Consider the following 19,880-nt stretch of genomic DNA (forward strand, 5'->3'; position numbering starts at 1 on the left):
TGAGTCACAATTTAGAATAATCAGACACGAAACCCAATGCACATAGGTCATCACAACCACAAGCTAATCAACCACAGATCCTTCGATCTCAAATCATGAGCAACTCGGAAATCCATTCGAAAAAGTGAATATGCATCTGCGAATATTTATACCTGCAGATTTCGCAGGGCTACGTTCAATATAATAGTGCCTATACAGGAGGGCGCCATTAAATCATGAGAAATCATTCTCTCAATCCCAATGTGTTGGTTGCATCGGCCGAATCCCACCCAAAAATGTTTTTGTAGATTCCGATTGCACTCGGTTTCTGCCACGAGCTTCAATGCCACTGTGCAACTCGTATTCATACCTGGTGCGACGCGGCAGTCGAGAGAGAGAGAGGGGGAGTGATAATCCCTGTAACCGCCTATGGAGCATGTGAACGTTTTGAATCAGTGTTGTTATTAGTCGCCACCGTCCTGGGAAGAAGCAACTATCATACTACTAAACCACGCTGTCGCAACTTATGAGCTGATTTAATCTAGCTTAGATATATCAGTGGCACAGGCTGTGGAGTTAAGGAGGTACTTAATCCTCCAGGAAAAAGGTTGGTTCCGGTCTCTTCCAGAGAGGCCCCCGTTTGTTTCCAATCTGAAAAAGAAGCTGAGTAGGGGGATGTGTCCAGACATCCATCCCCAGGCTTCCGTGCTTTTTTCCATGGATCCAACAAACACTCTTCACAGCCTTTGCAATTGTGCAGTATAGTCTCTCAGGTGGGTGGCAGGATGGTTTGGACTTAAGTGTTAGATTCTGGAGCCTTTCTGTGAATCAACACGGATCTCCAATTAGCAAAAACTGCGAGATTGATTAGGATTAACATCATCAATGCAAGAGTACTGTAAGCGTCGGTATAATTGTCACATGGTTGTCGTGGCAAAAGCTGTAGGTGAGGAGTGTATAGATGAGATCTCATCATGATTCTGGGATTAATAGAAGACAATGCACAAAATTGGGTGTTTTTTTTTTTTTTTTTTTTTTTTAAAAAATTCTGTTTGAATTCGTGTTACGGTGAGTGTTGACGAACATTTCTCATATATATATATATATATATATATATATTAATTTGAAGTGATTGCTGAACATTTCATTTGCTTCAATAGGAATGAAAGATTGGGCAGTGGACAGTGTCTATACATACAGATATACATGTTTATTTATCCAATTATTTTTATTTTTATTTTTCCTCCTCATTAGTTAGAAGTTATGTGCTGTTGGATTTCACTGTTTGAGGAGTTGAGCCTCTCAAAAGGAAGTCTAGTGGGTGACAGTTCTGTAAGGGCTGTGCTAACCTACCCTGAGGATAAGCTTTTTCTTGTTTACTTTATTGATTCCTGTAATCACCCACTTACATTTGAGCATTATTATTGTAATTGTTATCAACAACGATTAGCTGTTAGATACCATATATACCACTCCAAATTGTATATATATATATATATATATATATACAAATAAATAAATGTAATGGCTCTCTCAAGTGCTCATGCCTGACTACTGTAAAGAGGATTTAGTATTAGGGCACAAGGCAGGATGTAAACATAAATCCAATGCCAGGGGTAAACACTGTATATGTCAAAATAATATTTGTATTGTTCACCTAATTGGTGAAAAAATATAATATAATTGACATGTAGAACTACACATGGTAATTGCTTTTACCCAGCTTCATGCTAATGAATATGAAGGCTGATATAATGACAACTTACACCACTAGAAGAATGAGCCATGGCCCACAGCCTGCCCTTGATGTTTCCCAGATCTATGTTCAATCTCAAATTTCAAATTTGAAGCAAAACAACTACAAAACATACATGTACACATCAAATAAATAAAACAAAAATGCTCAACCTTACTCAATTGAGATGAAGTGGAAGTAGCCCTATTTATAAACCTCAAATGGGGTCCTCAATTGACACAAAAGCAGTCTGCATTGATCTCAAACTACCACAAATCAACAAATTGGTACAGTAAAATTAGTGGTGTAAAGCCCAACTATAAAACTCCTAAGTTGCCTGCTGCTAACACAGAAACAACTCTCTAATTTTCCAAGTTTTATTTATTTATTTATTATTATTATTATTTTAAACAAACTGCAGTCTGTAAAGCAGCAATAAGATGAATCACACTCTGTTCAACATTGAAACTTCAATTTCCACTTGATTTGCTCTGGTTACTGCTCTAATAAACATGGTTGGCAGATATCTATGTAGCATCTAAACCAGGAACTTGCTGAACCAAGACAAACCAAGCTGCAACCAAAGCATAGAACTGGAATAGCAGATGTCCTTTGCCAAAGCTCCACAGCCTTGTTTCTTCTCTCTTGTTGTGGCTGTGGCCAGGGTGTGGATTAATCTAAGCAGCAATCTGGGTAGCAATGGATGTTGAGAGCAGTGGCATCTGGGGAGCATGCAAAGACACATGTGCTGCTTGGATTTGGTGGTGGTGGTCCCTGAGCATGGAAACTGTCACACTGGGAGAACACACAGTCAGGATCATATAATCACACATGTACATATACACACACCAGCACTGGAGGAGGAGGAGGCCACTGTGTTTATTTACTCTCTGCTGCCTACAATGCCATAAAAAGGGTGTCCCCATTAAAAGGGTGGCTCTGCATCTGGTGGATGTGGTGGCTTTCTCTTGTTGACGTCTCACTTGCAGCACCAATTGGCCACTCTCTGTTGATGTTGTAGCCTGGTCCTCTTGCAGTGGCCACAGTGAAATCATAAGCCTTCTGCAGCCTTCTGGGCTATCAAGGAAGGGTCTGTGAGCACCATCTCATGGTGTCTGTCTCTGTGTGTGTATGTGTCTGTGAGTGTGTGTATGTTGCTTGCCTTTTTAGTATTGGTGGTATGTGTCTCTTGGTGTTGTCACAAACCTTGGTAGTGAGTGATGTGTGGAGTTATTTTGTGGGTTACCATGCTTCATGATCCTTGAAGAGATGATTCTGGGTGTCAATTCAAAAGGTGAAAACAATAAAATGAAATTCTGCTTTCATGTTTGCAATCTTTACAGATACAATCTGATTAGTAATTCAAAAATATTAAAATAAATTCACAAAAAATTAGTAAAAAGTAGGACATTCTAAAACTGTGGAAGCAATTGTAAGTTGTATGTTTTGATATTAAGAGAAATTTACAGTTGATACTATTATATGAAAGGTAATCAACAAATAGAAGTAAGGATTTAAAATAGCTGAGTGCAAGGTGTTAGGACAGTTGTAATAAAATTTTGAAAATTTTGAAATTAATAAAGTTTCACCATGAATATATATATATATATATACACGGAATCATAAATTTATGATTCCGTGTACATAGTTAGTATGTACTCAAGTCTAATCACCAACAGGCACCTTGTTTAGACATGTTAGTAGAAAACCAAATATTATAATAGATAATAGTAGTTAAGAACATTAAATTATCAAGTTTTTAGACAATAAGTATTTTCAGAGCATATTTTTTTAATAGTATTAAAATAGATTATTAAAATATTTTTCACAAATTTTTTTTAAAAATAGAGATAAAAATAGATTATTTTGGATTTTTAAATTATAATAAAAGAATGTATAATTTTTATCTTAACATGATTTGAATCTTTTATCCTTTATTTTTTCAAAAGATATTTTTATATTTCAATGTAATTTATTCAAAGATGAAACAAAAATTAAAATATAATATCTAAAAAATATATAGAAGTAGGAATATTATTATATTGTTTTTAAGATTAAAATATATTTTTTAATTACTAAGCAACAATTAGGCAATGATGTATTATAGTCTTAGAAAAACATAGCATCTCTGTTTAGCTTTAAGTCCAAGTACAACATATATGAATTAAAATGATCAGTTTAACTTTTATTTTAGAGTTTAAAAAAACTAAAACAATAACTATAATTTTGATATTAAAATAGACTTTTGAATTTCTTATACAAGATAATTCTTTTAAAAAATTTATAGAATTAGATTTAAATTTCTCAAAAAATATTTTGAATAATAATTTATAAATAAATTATCAAAAAAAAATCAGAATAGATATTAATGTATATAGAAACATGTCTCTTGGATAAAAGTTGCCAAAATTTGTAATTTTTAAAAATAGATAAAATAAAATCAAGTAAAAAATCATAAAACTTATAACATCAAATACCAAAAAGTACATCTAGATAGCAATAGTTGATGTTATATTAACTAAGAATAAAATTATGCACAAAAAATTAAATTGATTTTTAATTTTAATCTAACTAAATTTTAAACTATAAGTTATATACATTATAAAATTAAAGAATCTATTTATTCAATTTTATTAGTAATAAATATACATCTATGCTATTTAAATAAGTAGAAGTAAGAAAAAAGTTAGTAGACACAAGTAATAATATATCTTATAATAATATCTCATAGTGAAACATTTTAGAAGCTATGTTGCAATTAGTGCTACAAATATATTATACATCAGTAAAAACTTCCTTTAAAATTTATATAAATTAAAATATTAAAATGAAAGCATCCCACAACTTAAATACTTCTTATAGAAGCCTTGTAGTTAATTAGAAGTTTTTACATAGCTTTCTAGATAGCCAACATACATAGAGACAAAATTAGATATATCTTTAGTCTTTTAAATAGTTTTCTTATACTATGGTTGTAAATTTAGATTTCTAATCTTAATATGTATAGAATTATTATTATTTTTAAAATATTTTAAATATTCGATTATAAATATTTAATTATTTTTCAAGGCTATATCTAATTATATGATATAAAATTGAATAAGATTAATTATTTCAATATTAAAATTTAATACTGTATTTTGATAAGATATAAATTAATTGATTTTCTTACAAAAATTAAAACACCTTATAATTTTCACATGTTTTTTAGTTTTTAATTTACCCCTTCTTGATTTTATATTGATTTGTAATGTATCAAATTTTCTATAATTATAAATAAATTATAATTATTTTTGGATTTAATTCATGTTAAATATCAATTCTTTTAGTTTTTTGTATTATTTTATTTTTTTAACCCAATAAAGAATGCAATATTTTAAATCAGTTATTTAGAAAATATTTATTATGTACCATAAAGTATCATCAAAACAACTTCAGAACTTTGTTGTCACTTACTAGGTAGTTTTATTATAACATGTTGTATTTTCTGTTTGACATGTACAATTTACTAATAATCATAGCTACCATCTTTTTTTTATGTATTTTTTGAATCTTAAATTTTTTATTATTTTTTTAAAAAAATCATGATATGCAGGAATTAAATCCAAACTAGTATTGAAAATATGTAATATTATTTAAAATGTCTATATTGTAAATTGTAATTTTTCTTTTCTTTTTTAAATTTGATTGAATCAAAAAAGTATTCAATATCTTTATGAAATAAGATTTGATTTGATTTTTATTTTTCTTTATCATTATCAATATAAATACTCTTCTTATTTATTTATTTTTACTTATATGCTTTATAAAATGAAAACATCATTCTAAAATTTTTTTGTAAATATAAAATAGAGTATTCAAATCAAATTCCAGTATTAACATAGAATCAGTACAAGTTTTATTCATTTTTAGAATGATTTAGACAGATGTGATAAGTTATTTTTAAAATTTTAAAAGTAGACTTTTAAATCTCATTTTTCCATGTGTGACTGCATGAGGAACTCTTGACCAAAGTCTCATGGATGATTCAGATGAGTCCAAAATGGCCTACTGTTGATGTTGTGGAAGGATTTTATCCTTGCCAGTAAAAATGTTTTTGTTAAACTGAAAAAAAAGTCTAGGATCATTAACTATGATTCAAATAATTTTTTTGATAATCAATCTTCGATCTTCAACTAATAAAATAGAATGGTTTATTCGCTGATGTTTACAATATTATTGACAATCGGTAGTTATATTCATAAATTTTATTTGTCAAGTAAATGCACAAATAAATAAATAAAATAAATCATCTTATGATTAAACTAAAAGGTAATCATAAAATTAAATCTAATGTAAATATGAATTAATCATTCTAATGTCAAAAGGTTAAATTAGATTTTTACCTTTATAATGATATGATGAGCCATCAGAATACAGATTAGAGTTTTAAATGCAGGCATTTTTACAATACATATGATACTTGATACTTGTCAATTCTTGTGTAGATGTAAAGTTGTATTCAATAAATAAATAAATAAATCAGTAATTCAGAAAGAGTAAAAGTAAAATATTGTGGTATAGTTATATTGGTGTATGTTCTCACATTTCAAAAAACTGTTCTAATTATCATAAAAATCAACCGCAACTCCATCTTGTCAGAGAAAGAAGAAAAATAAAATTAAATAAAATTGCAAGAAATACACTCAATTTTCAGTTGAAAATTTTGTTTTAGGCGTATATATATATATATATATATATTCATTTCATTAAAAACACATCAACGACACTATTCTAAATAAACTCAAACATCAAGTAGTTTGTTTGTAGAATCACATCACTGCATTTTGATTGAAAATCAACAAGAGATGAAAACTAGTGTTCTCTTCAGTTTTCTCTTATAATTATACATCGAAGGAAATGTAAGTGATTCGAAGGGTGTTCCCTGATAACATTCGAAAGAGCTAATTCTTCGAGGAACTGTGAATTGTAGTGACTTATGATTCCTGCACAAACGTGGTTTATTCAACTTTGTTTTGCCGATGTTGGAGTCAAGTGAAGAGATTTGAACATATGACAATATGCAGGGAAGTGGGGAAAGCAATTATGCGATTTCTGCGGAGCTTCGTTGGATTGAGTTTCAGAAACTTCCTCTCTTAAAATCTAGGCTCAAGTTTTTCAGAAGTGGGATTTTCGTGGCGGGTAGAGTTACAAGAGAGAGCTTCTCGTCAGTTTTTCTTTGGAATGTGCTAATGAGGTAGACATTATACTAATGGTGGGATGAGCACTAAGTGAGACTAAGGGTGGATGTGTACATTAGTTTCGAAACCAACGGTTCCAATTGACAAGAGAACCATGCGTTGATGCTTATCGACTCTGGAAACGATTCAGTCGCATCTCTCAAGGTTCCAGGAGGTTTTCTGAACATCAATTGAAGTAGTTCCACTTTGGAAGTTCAAGTCCGTCACGAGGTTGCAACTCCAGTGGTGTGATTATGGCATCAATCGAAGTTTCTTACTGACTTGTGAATTGCAGTATGAGGGTACCGTTGTCAACGTGGAATACGATTAAAGAGTCATGGACCAGGGAGGTGAAAGGTTTCAGAAAATTATTTAAGAGTTATACTCTATCTTAATCCTAAATATTGCCAGATCAATGTGACTATTTCGTAATGAGTTGATTGGTTTTAAAATTATATCGACCAAGTCCTAATTCCTTGTAGACATTCAACCTTACCTGCTTGAAAATTTCTCTCAAAGGTTGTGGAGAATTGAGCTAGCGGGGCCGCAGAAGTAGCTTACTGAAACTCATTCCTCCCGATGGTTGTATTCCTGTCTGTCGAAGAGGGTCATGAGTAAAAGGAAGGTCCCGAACGAGGAATACTTCCCTTTCTACTTCTAATTACTCGCTGAAATCCTTACCTTGTTAAAAGTATAAGAAACATGGCATTAGCAACGTCGACAATGAGACTGTCCATGTGTCGATGTTTATTCAGACTCAAGAAATATAATCACCACTTCTGCATACCCTGCGATTGGGTTGAAAGCACCAACAGTCTCCAAGTAGAAGCACCATTGTCCTTGTTTCGAAGCCACAAATCCCTTTGCTAAATTCTGCCGGATCAAAGTCTCCATGGCGGTCAACTCGAGCATCGAACGAAAGCTCTCGTCTCTGATGTTGTCCGCCACGCCTACCAATGCCAAAAGGGCAATCCACACTCTACCGCAGAATTGTGTTTTCAAGGCAACACGCATTCATACGACAAGACTCTTTCTTGCGATCTTATGGTTTTAAACAGCAATTTCTCCCACGATAACCCATCTATCATCCACACCACCGCATGTCCTTCCTCCCCATGCAGTAGTGACGAGAAACTCGAAGCTTGACGTTGTCTTCTCCAGACTGAAACTTTTTCTCATACAAACCTCGAAAACATTAAATCGGAACTTGCACAAGTCTCAGAGCTAGCCACAACATCCAGACGTGGACAGATGGCTGGTAAGATACATTCAAAAGCCCCTGATCTCACCACCCAGACACTGAGAACCCTTCCCCCCTGGCCAAACAGAAAGCGAAACTAGAGCATCCAGCCACCGGAATTGCCTTTCATCGACAGGAATACACAACACACTCAATCAATCAGAGACACCACCACCAGTCACGAATGATCCGAGCAGGATTAGGCCAACTTGCGACCGGCTGATGAGACCGACCCACCTGAACAAGTTGCCTTGGCATGATCCGTAGTTGATCTAGAAACGCAACCTGACTCATCCCGGCTCAAGTCGGTCGTGTGTGCGTAGTTTGTTTTGTTTTGTTTTTGGTTTTGGTTTTTAGTGTGTTTTTAGTGTTTTTTGTGTTTTTTTTCTTTTTTCTTTTTTCTTTTTTTTTTCTTTTTTCTTTTCAGCGAGTGTGGCACTGCAGCATGAGATCTGAGATGGCGGCGATGGGTGTCATGCACGCAACAATCTGCGACCACAGTCGAGGTCTGCACATGGACGATGGAGTGGGTGGCCTGCCTAGACCCGAATCTAGACAAAGCTATGCCTCCGTTTTTGTGTGCGCGAGTCCAAACAATTCAATGCGATTGTGACGAAGACTTTCTGTGTTTTGTGGTTGTTGCTTTTGGCATGGAGGGTGAACTGAGCATCTTTCATGGTTCTTCTGTTGTAGCGTGTGCATTGCTGTTGTGTGGTGATTTTCTACACGCTTGTGTGCGGTTTTGGGAGACTTTTTGACAAACATATCAAGGCGTTGTTGAGGTGGACGTGATAGTGGGATTGAGGGGAAGTTGTAGTTTGCCTTCGTGATGTTTGACATCAATGGGATGAGGAATATATAGATAGATCATAAAATTTATTTTTTGATAGTTGCATAATTGCAAGAATGATTTTTGAAAAAAAAACAGGTTATTTTATGGAATATTTATGAGAAAAAAATTATGAGAAAATTTTAAGATTTTTCTTTTCTTTTCTTTTCTTTATAAATCTAGATTGAAATTTTGTAATTATATAGTATCTCCAAAGTTGTCATTGTGTTCAATTAGACAAGAGGAACATCTAAGTAATTTAACTTTTGGTTAAACTCATGTCTATTTCACTAGAGTCAAAATCTTTGAAATATTTAAAGAAGAATAATTTTCAAATAGTACTTATTAACAAAAGTTGCTACTAGACTACAAAGAAGGACTTGTATTGCAATTACATTGAATATAAGATGCAACCAATAAAATAGAATTCAAATATGCTTTTGTTTAAATATTGTAAAATTTTATAAAATTTTATGAATTTCTTCAAATATTATTATTAAAATAAAATAAATTATAATTTTTTGCATTAAAAACATCATTATGTCATCTAACACAATGGAATAATATACTAAACATTTACAAATGATATTAATAATATCAATAAGTAATAAAATTAATACAAATAAATAAATAAATTTTAATTAAAAGAATTCTAATAATGCATCTTCATTAGTAGATATGTTTAAAATAATGTTTTAATATTTTTTAGATATAAATATTTTATTAGGATAATCTATTATATTATTTAAGTATTAATTAGGATTTAGAAAATTTTACAAGTCGTATGAGTATTATAAAATAAATAATTATAGACATTGAAACTTAAAAAATCTAAAAAGTAATTATTATAGTTTATGTAGTCTTTTAAATTAATTATAATGATTTTTATTTAATTCTAAAGACCAATATCTTAAAGATTTTTTTACTCATGTATATATATATTACTTATATTAAGCTTATATATGATAGCTAATATGTAGAAGAAGTATGAGAAAGAAACATCATGACTTTTTAGTTATATATATGATTAATTTAAATTAATTTTATAATTATAAAAAATTTCCAAAGAAGAATAATGTAGTTTTAATTTGATACTAATATTATAAATATATAAAAGGATTTTTATAATTTTTTTAGAATATTTAGAACATATTTTAAAAACTTTGGTGAAATTTATTTTACCACTTTGGAAGGCCATTATAGAGAATTGGAGGAATATTTGAAGGTCTTGCAAGGTTCTGACACTATTTGGATGTTTTTAAATAATATAGAGTTGTCAAAATTACAAAAAAAGATGTTTATAAGTAAAGAAAATAGGAACACTAGCAACAATAGTATTAGTAATATAAAGCAAGGTGTACATGTCTTGTATGAGTTGAAAGACCTTCAATGTAGATTTTTATTTAGATAATTATTTTATCTTTCCAATGATGTAAAAAATATATAATTTTAAATTATTATAAATAAATTATTCAATTTTTTTCAAAACGGCTCTGATTTATATATTTTTTACATCATTGGAAAGATAAAATAATTATCTAAATAAAAATCTACTTCTTACATTTGTCTTTTATTTTTTATCATGCAAAAATCTAAACAATCAAATAAATATTAGAATGTTTGATTGTCTTTTTTCTTTTTGTTTTTTCCTATTGCATTCTTTCTTTCTTTCTTTCTTTTTTTCTTGTTTGTTACCCTTCTCACTTCACACCACCAATAACAACCAATCTTAATTGAGGTCATCTTGTAATTTGAATTGAGATGTGAAGATTACCTTTACAAACTACAAGTAATGAATTTTTTTAAGCATCTTATTGTAAATTATAAAATCAAATTAAATACAAAAAAACAAAAATAAAAAATATATAGATACAACCTACATAATAATATTATTAATTAAATTTTTTATATTAATTAAAAAATTATATATTTTTAATTATTTAAAAATAATTTAAATTTTAAAATAATTTATTAATAAATTAAAACTAAGAGTCAATATATTTTTTTATTCATTTCATTGAAAAATCTATATCCTTGCAAAATAAGTTGTATTGAAGTTTTTTAAGATTAACAAGGCTTACAAAAAGCATAAAGATGTATGTAACTATGACATTAAAAAGTACTTATGCTATATAAGAAGTCCATTCTCTATGAAAATTATTATCATATATATAAAGAGAGATGTAAAAAATATAAAACCTAAAATAATTTTTAAAAATCATTTATTTTTTGTTATTAAATACTTCTTTAAAATGAGACTACACTATGTGGACATATCAAAAGCAAAGATGTTTACACAAAGATGTTTACACAAAATTTGGCTTTCCAGTAATTCAACTTCTAACAAAGAATGTTTATTGTACAGCCATGGGACCATGATATAACAACACTCATGAATGTAAATTTCATTTTAAAAGTAAGACGTAATATTATAGTTTGAGATACATTAACTCAATAAAAACAGACCAAAAATTCACAATCTTTTAATGCTTTTAGTTATTGCATTGAAGCAAGAAAAATTAAACAAAATCTATCTTAGAAAATCATAACACGATTTTTAAAAAAATCATAAAGTATCTTGAAATATTATATAACTAAATGTTTACACAATTGGAGAATTAAAGTAATTATTTAGGGAAATAAAAAAATAAAAAAGGCATTATAGTTTGAATAAAACAATCATAGTATTGGATAATCTACTCCAACATTCATATCAAAATTAGAAGGATTTTTTTTAGGATTAAATTATAATATTATTTTTATTATCAGTTTTATATATATATATATATATATATATATATATATAATTATTATTGTAAATATTCAATTCCAACATATTCCATTGAAAAAATTACATGTAATTGATTGAAGTATTTTGAAGAATTTAAGGTAGGTGATATTTATAAACTTTAAGTTTAAATTATTTAAAACTCATTTATTCATTTGAATGTTGATTTCGTGGGTGATTTGATTACAGCAAAATATTCATACCACAAGAGCACTAATAGGCTTTTTGGACTATTACCTGACCAAAGGATATGGTGATCATCTTTGGGTGCTCCAAACAACAACCTAAAAAATCTTTTTGGTCATAACTTTTTGTTTTACAATAGGGCTTTCAAATACCTTGGTTTTATCCATACTAACTCCTTTTTTAAAATTTTTTTCTTCTTTTTTCCCTTAGTTCTTTTTCCATTCAAAATTGAAAAAGCAATTGTAGCATATAAGAAAAGTTCCATTGATTCATGTTAAGATTCACACAATATACTTTAAGGCTGCTCATCCAAATAGAACTTATGGCCTGTTTAATATCATGTAATGTGCAAAATTACATTCCTTGTGCTTGTGCAAGAATCAGAGCCCCTCTTGAAAATTCTCATACTTTGAGTGAAGTTACATTTCTAAGTTTTAAAAATGATTCATTGAAGAATATTATTTAATTTCTGAGTATACACAAAAAAAAAAAAAAAAAAAAAAAAAAAAAAATCTCCAATCATGGGGTTTATATGTAAGTGATAAAATATATATATATATATATATATATATATATATTCTATTCTTTGAACTTTAATTGGCCTACTCTCCCACATAGAAGATCTAGGGTTGGGTTGGGTTCATGTGGATGTAAGTGCATGTTTGGGGAAACACCAACACACTCCTGGGATCCTCCACTTTAATGAACAAATTTGCGTACATGTCCACAAATAGGAACAAGGATTGGAAGAGGCTCGGATGACGTTGGAGACAAAATGGGCCTTGATTCCCTAAACTTGGTTTGATTCTAATCCCCCTTTTTGAATGCTTCCTGGGGGAGTTCTTGCCTTCTGTTGGTTACATCTTGTCTGTAGTCTGTTGTTTCTTTTTTATAGTATATGCATTTATAGGTTGTTTTATATTGAAATCAACCACAGTTTAGTGGTTTTCATTAGGTTTAGAGATTGCTCAATGATGAATATATATATATATATATATATACATACATACAAGTCAAAGTAGATTAGTGGGTTCATCTGAAAGTCAAAGCATGAATATACATATAAGTCAAAGCAGATTCTCTTGGAATATGGAATGAATGATTTTGATTTTATTTGTTCATATACTGAATCTTAGATATTTTATATTTTATTATAGCATGTTATCCAGACCATGAGAAAAACAAATCAACCTTGGAATGCCTCCACAATGTACAATGCACTTCTTGGGGAGACAACAAAAAAGTAGAAGAAGAAAAATAATGAAAAAAAAAAAAAAAAAAAAAGTACAAAATTCCAGAGCTCTGAAAATCTACATGCAAGTGTTTTAAAAAATGTACCTATTGCAAATCTCAAGGCTTTGTTATATAGAAATTTTCACATCCAATCAAATTAAATGTAGGATTAAATTATGTTGGGTTTTGGTTTTATACAATGCATCTTTCTCACTCAGATACTACTTTTGCAGCTCATAATCTCATAATCTTTCAATGGCAAGCATGTAACCATGATGTTTGTATAACTAACTATTCTTCTTCTTGTACAGTTTAAATGAGACCTTATTTCTTTGGCATAGTATCCCTCTTGTCATAATACAGGCATGAATATTTGTTTAACACTGACTTCATTGAGATGCATTTGCTAATTCAGGACCCCTCTTAAAAGGATTGTGTTTGTATTGCTGTAGCCTTTTCAAATATAATTTACCATTTGATCAAAGTTGCATAGGACTAAATAGTTCAATAACAATGGTAAGAAAGCAAACAGAGTTTGATTTGCCATGAAGCTTGCATTGCATCATTTGTTGGCATGGATCTTGCTCTTTGAATTGCATTGAAGTTGAGAAAGATTAATCATATATATATATATATATATATATACAAAATTTTAAATGCTCCAAAAGCTATTCAATATATTTTTCAATCAGCTTACACTTGTATGGGTTTTGATTAGTTTGGTTGAAGAAACATGACATGGGTGCATGGATCTGCATAAAATAAATTAAAATATAAAACAAGCTTGAAAAATGAAACATGCTCATTTAAATTTATCATGTTTCAAAAGATAACTGAGATTAAATTAATTTTCAAGTTATTCCAACATCGGCATGATATCAAATCAATGCTTTTTTCTATCTTTTAAATTTTAAAACTTAAATTCCTCAATATATTTTGACCCACATGAATGAACGCATATTATAAATTTGCATTTGATGAAAAATAGAAAATTGAGTATATTCATAATTGAGTAAAAAATGGGTTTGACGAACAATAATTTAAATGAATACCAAAAACAAATTAAATAAAATATAAGCTATTTCTCAAGTTGCTTTACAAAATGGTAAAATATTTAAATTTGATTGAATTCTGATGATTTTCAATACACGTCAATTGAAAAACACAGCATGTTGTCTATTTGACGTTAACTATTAGATTTGTATGAGAGCATAGTTGAATTAAATTCAAGTTAATATTTGAAAACCAATGAATTTACTTCATTCACCTGAAATTATCACTTTGTTAAATCATTTAATACATTTTAATTACAAATACGAAAGCATTAAGTAATACTTACTGTTCATTCCTTTACAGAAACGTTCACCGTTTCATGACTGGATAACCCGAGTTTTAGCCTGAGGAGATGCTTACACACACACACACACACATGTATATATATATATATATATATATATATACTTATTTATTTGTTGTAGATTTTTATTATTTATTTGTTTTGGCCCCAACTTTCTGCATTTCAAGTTGACGAAAGCAAAGGGTTCGGGCAGACCAGTAAAAAATAATAATAATAATAAAATAAGAATGATTCTGTTTTGGTTTGGGGGAGGGACATGGGGCAGTGGGAACCCACCAAAATAATAAAATAATAAAATAATAAAAAGGAAGCATGCCCGAACAAAAAAAAACTTCGATACTAGACAAGCATCAATCCTGCCAAGGGCGATGGCGGGCAGCAGCCCACGGGCAGCAACGGTCAGGACCTAGAGACTGGAGTAAGGCAATGGGCATCCACCAAAATTAGGTTTTGAAGATACTTTTGCAGCACTTTCATGAGAATGAATGGAACTGGACAAGGTTTAGATGGAGTTCATATGACCAAAATTAGTCATACAATAAAGAGACTATAGATAGGGGGACATAGGTTTCGAAAGAAAAAAAAATTAAAGAATTAATGTGTATCCTCCAATCAAATTGAATTTGGGTAAATTTTGATGCTTTTGAAGAATGCATCAAAAACAAAGCAATATAGAATTTATCAAATGTATCAAAGGTAAATACAAAGTGGCATGCCTATGTACACCTCTTATTGTCCTCTAAATAGGGACAACTTTCTCTTATTCTTAGTAGAATGTGAGCTTTTTCAAAAAAGAACACATGGTTTAATGTCATTGACTTTATTTTTATTTATTTATTTATTTTTGTAAGAAAATTTCTCCCTACCATCACTCCACCTTGATGCCCCTTGTTGAATGGATGGAAATTTGTCAAAGAAATTATAGATCAATTATACAATGCACAAAGTGCATTTATTGGAGAATATAGCTTACAAAGAGAATAGTGAACAAGATATACTTAATTCTCTAAAAAATACAAAATGTATAGTAGTACAATAGTAGATTAGAATCACATACTTAAACAATCTAATTCTTTTGCTACTATACATTTGAAACATTTACTTGACTACCTTAAAATTTATTAATTTGCATTGATTCTCATCTCTCATTTTTTTCAAAAGCATTTTCTTTTCTCAAGGCACATAAACATCACATGATTTAGAAAGAAAACACATGATTTGTTGTCATTGGTTTTCTTATTCTTTAAGTATACTTATCCATACCATCTTTCCACTCATACACCCCCCCCCCCCCCCAAATGTGAGGATGGTTTAATTGTAACTTTGTACAATTTGATAAAGTATTGAATCAACACCATTTCCCATCCAACGCTACATTTAAAAATTATAGTGTAGATACAAAACTTGATCCAAAGTATATCTGAAATGATCTTTCTCAAACAATCAATAGAAAAACCATACCGACCAAGTAGAAAAAATCAAAAGCTTCAATGAACACATCCACTCGGGTATGCATTTTTAACCAATTAAACCAACATCAAGACCCTAGAGCCTTATTCAATTAAAAATAACATTATGAAGTCTTTCTATTCACTAAGAATATAACTAATTTCACTATCGGATCAATACGAACATAAAAACTGAAACCCTAAAAGTACAAAAGTTAGGGTTGCGGGGAAGTGGGGCGGTGGTCGAAGCAACGCAAGGGCACACCTCGCGATGCGTAGAATTCCTTGGATATGGCGCAGGCTTAGCGAGGAATCGTGCACCATGACGGAGTGAAGAAGTGGGGAGGAGGAGGAGCAAGATTGGAACCAAGCTACTGCGACGTGGTGGTGGTGGTGGTGGGGGCGGAGAATCCTCCTCGCAAGAATTGGAGAGACATCCACATTAGAAAATCAGGGCTAAAAGACAAGGAATCGGTAAAAAAGCAGGGCATGCGCTGTGAATCAGCCGCGAGCGGCGGTAACAAACGGAACCGCCAGCGGTCCTCGCTTGGTTTCGCTTGATTCGTCGGCTGCTCTCCATAGATATATATATATATATATATATATATATATTTTCTTTTTTGTGTGTGTGTGTGTATAAATGGGTATTTCTTTTTTTAAAAATTTTGTCTGTTTTTGTGGATGGGGACTGCCTCTGCTGATTGGGGAATTATATAGCTGTAGTGTAACTTATGTGGCGAGCAGACGAGCGCATGGAGATTCTCATGTCCTGTGATTGATGATTGAGAGCTTCTGGTGGGTTGGCAGTCCTGGGTTGCTTGCCGTGCACTGGAAAGCTGTGTTGGGTTTGCTGTAGGAGTTCTTCGTCTTCCTCCTCTTCTGCGCTTTTCCAGTCTTTGAGTGGATCCTCGAGGTGGCGACAGCATTGCCTTCCGTTCCTGTCGGAATTATTCGGCACCTTGCTGGTCCACTTGGGAAACTGCGAGTTGAAAGGCTTCATGCCCCGTGTAGTCGTGTCGGAAGTCACATATCTGGCATTGGGGTTGGACTTGTTTATCGAGTGTTGTAGTGGATTCAGTGTAGAGGCATTGGTTTGTGGATGTAACTGGAGCCTATATCAGTGTTTGATGTTTCTTGGGCGAGTTTCTTTTCTTTTAAACCACTTTTTCTCAAGAATTCGTGGATTAGGGTAGAAGGTGCTTTGTTTTTGAAAGCACATGAGAGTGTTGTTTATTCTGTAGAGTTTGTGGCGGTGGGCGAAACACATTTGCAGGTGAGGCAGAGAGGCGAGGGTAGTGTTTAGTGGAGTGGGTTTTTCATCATGGGTATGAAGGCCGTGATGGTGGAGGAGCCGCCGCAGCCTTTGGTTATATGTGGGCCCTCGGGAGTGGGCAAGGGCACGCTCATTGGGAAGTTGATGGAGGACTTCCCTGAGAAGTTCGGTTTCTCCGTGAGTCACACCACGCGCAACCCCCGGATAAGGGAGATTGATGGAGTGCACTACCACTTTGCCTCTCGCGGCGTCATGGCGCAAGAAATTAAGGAGGGCATGTTTCTTGAGTCCGCTGAGGTCCATGGCAACTTGTACGGGACTAGCTGGGCTGCCGTGGAAGCTGTGGCAGACGCCGGCAAGGTACAGACATCCCTCGATCACTGATTCTACACTTGCGATTACGAACATCGAATTAGTGGATTCGTATTTTTCACTTTCCTGAGTACTGATGTGTTCCAATTGCTGTATGGCAGACCTGTATTTTGGATATCGATGTCCAAGGGGCTCAAGAAGTGAAGAAGAGTGCTTTGAAGGCAATATATATTTTCATCAAGCCTCCAGCTCCCGAAGAGGAAGTGCTGGAGGGGCGTCTTCGAGGAAGGTAATCACCAATGCTCATTTCATTTGGAGCTGTACCCGGCAGTGAGATTATTAGCATTCTATTATTCTTTTGGCTGTGGTTAATCATATGTTGGTACGTTTTGTGCGTGGGAATTCAGAGGCACGGAAACAGAGGAACAAATCCAAAAGCGTTTGAGAGGTGCCAAGCAAGAGCTTGAGCGTGCCAAAGATCCCGCTTTGTTCGACTACATTCTTGTGAACTGTAACTTGAATGAAGCGTACGAAGATCTGAAGGTGAGCAGTCTGTGACCAGACTCGCCATCTGTGAACTGCACGTAGTTGGTTAGGCGTTCGTGTTCATTGGAGTATTATTTCTGCAAGAGCAGAGAAAGTTGCAGCCATTGGTTCCGTATGTTGCATTGCAGCATTTTCAGTTCAAAGTACATATTTTTGTTTTGTCACATGTTGCAGGCTATCCTAGGTCTCGGTCGTCCAGCCACTTCTGCCCATTCCAATGGCACTGCCAAACATCGTATGATGCTTACCACTCAGTTCATTATTTTGAGACAACCCGGATCCGCTTGGAGTAGTTGATGACCTTTCCAAATTAAGTGTTCTAGTTTCTAGGAGTTTTTTTAGTAATATTATTTCAGTCTGTTTAACGTGATTGTAATGTCGAAGCTAACGAGTGTTCTTTGCTTGCAGTAGTGAATGGATTGAAGGTTTCATCAAGTGGTTACTCTGCATCAGAAAATGGATCATCCACCAGTGCTCATGAGTAAGCACTCATTTCCCGTCTTCAATCTATTTCCTATTTTGGCAGTGTACCCCTGATTACCTTGTCTGACTACACTTCAAGCTTGGGCTGTGTAGTACTTGGATGCTAGCCTCTGGCAATCATTGGGCACTTTATCAACTTCAGTTAGCGTGAGTGCCAGAATTACTTGTGTCCACACCAATGAACACCTTGTCCTCTGTTTTACTGTTTGTAATGAGTTCTTTTTGGCACTGTGTGACAGGTCGGTTTCTGGGTCTCCCAAGACGAATGGGTTCCTCATGAATGGTTCTCATTTTTCAAAACCGAGCAATATGATGAAATCTGCCAACTTTAGTCATGCACTACCAATCCTCACATCATCAGATCATTTGGTCATTATGCATTCGGCAACAGGATCACCAAGGGCGAAAGGAATTTCGGCATCATAACCCTGCTGGTGACTTTCCTAGACTGTAGTAGGGAAGCCAAAAAAATTCAGCTACTGTAGTACCTAATTCATCAATTACCGTGCTTCTCATAGAGCGGACAATTCAAGTTGGAGATGGGTTCATGTGCAATCTTCACCTTTTTACTACCATTTCAAATAATGAGAAGAAAGCATCTAGTTTCCAGTTAATTTTGCCCCCAGTTGTAGTTGCTAGTCGGGAGGTAATAGCCCGAACCTTCTTCATCGTCGGAATCTCCCAGTTTGGACACCATAATTTGAAACGGTGTCCATGTATGTTGGAGGGCGTAGCCTCTGTCTCTGTCAGAATCGCCTACAACCGATCTCTCTGACAACAGTTACCCTGTTACGTTGAATAGCAGAGTTCTGTGCCCGAGAGTGGAGACTGCTTGGCATGCACGCGGTAACTACTAATCAACGCAGGTATAGATCCCTTGATGTTAGAAGAGAGTGGAGAACAGTTCAAGACACTCTGGCCACTCTGAATTTCCTTTGATTAAAACGCAAGCCGAGATGATGCCAGGCCTTATAACTTAATCCGTTTTGTCTATCTATTGTAAATTGTTTGACGTGTTATTGTCGGTGTGCCGTTGCTCAGGTGCTATTTCTTTCCACTACTTGCCTGACACTAAGTCATGGGTAGTTGCATGGTACCATTCAGGTTTTTCAGTTTTCAGTTTTCAGTTTTTTATTTTTTGAACTCAGATCGAGTTTCCAAGTCGAGATAAATAGTGCGTTGTATCCTTATTATAACCAAATACGATTTCATTACAGTTAAAACCAGACAGAAGTTACCTTTGGTACTTTTG

At 32.9% G+C, this 19,880-nt stretch overlaps 1 protein-coding gene and 1 long non-coding RNA gene across 5 annotated transcripts; both read left to right on the forward strand.

Moving 5' to 3' along the window:
• The first annotated feature begins 11,010 nt into the window (after window positions 1-11,010).
• LOC141045881 (uncharacterized) lies at window positions 11,011-13,426 on the forward strand. 3 transcript variants are annotated; one of them, XR_012218415.2, is made up of 5 exons: window positions 11,011-11,098; window positions 11,368-11,418; window positions 11,980-12,510; window positions 12,711-12,775; window positions 13,134-13,426. It is a non-coding gene; the product is annotated as an uncharacterized LOC141045881 (long non-coding RNA). The 3 variants fall into 3 exon arrangements; XR_016505166.1 differs by lacking the exon at window positions 11,011-11,098 and adding an exon at window positions 11,124-11,185; XR_016505165.1 differs by lacking the exon at window positions 11,011-11,098 and having other exon boundaries at window positions 11,105-11,418.
• Window positions 13,427-16,331: 2,905 nt separating this feature from the next.
• On the forward strand, window positions 16,332-19,608 carry LOC112288027 (uncharacterized). 2 transcript variants are annotated; one of them, XM_024531780.3, is made up of 6 exons: window positions 16,332-17,647; window positions 17,761-17,888; window positions 18,007-18,142; window positions 18,320-18,380; window positions 18,554-18,626; window positions 18,868-19,608. In XM_024531780.3, the coding sequence occupies exons 1-6, from the start codon at window positions 17,336-17,338 to the stop codon at window positions 19,052-19,054; spliced, it is 897 nt and encodes a 298-aa protein (XP_024387548.1). In that variant the 5' UTR covers window positions 16,332-17,335; the 3' UTR covers window positions 19,055-19,608. The 2 variants fall into 2 exon arrangements, with proteins under 2 accessions (XP_024387548.1, XP_024387549.1); XM_024531781.3 differs by having other exon boundaries at window positions 16,757-17,647; window positions 18,557-18,626.
• Window positions 19,609-19,880: the final 272 nt, after the last annotated feature.

This window comes from Physcomitrium patens, chromosome 10 (assembly GCF_059467195.1).
Source record: "Physcomitrium patens ecotype Gransden chromosome 10, ASM5946719v1, whole genome shotgun sequence".
NCBI classification, from domain to species: domain Eukaryota; kingdom Viridiplantae; phylum Streptophyta; class Bryopsida; order Funariales; family Funariaceae; genus Physcomitrium; species Physcomitrium patens.

Coding starts and splice junctions, on each gene's coding strand:
- LOC112288027 (XM_024531780.3), top strand. CDS start 17,336: ATGGGTATGAAGGCCGTGATGGTGGAGGAGCCGCCGCAGCCTTTGGTT. Junction 17,889..18,006: donor GAGGGGCGTCTTCGAGGAAG/GTAATCACCAAT, acceptor GTGGGAATTCAG/AGGCACGGAAACAGAGGAAC. Junction 18,381..18,553: donor CAATGGCACTGCCAAACATC/GTATGATGCTTA, acceptor CTTTGCTTGCAG/TAGTGAATGGATTGAAGGTT.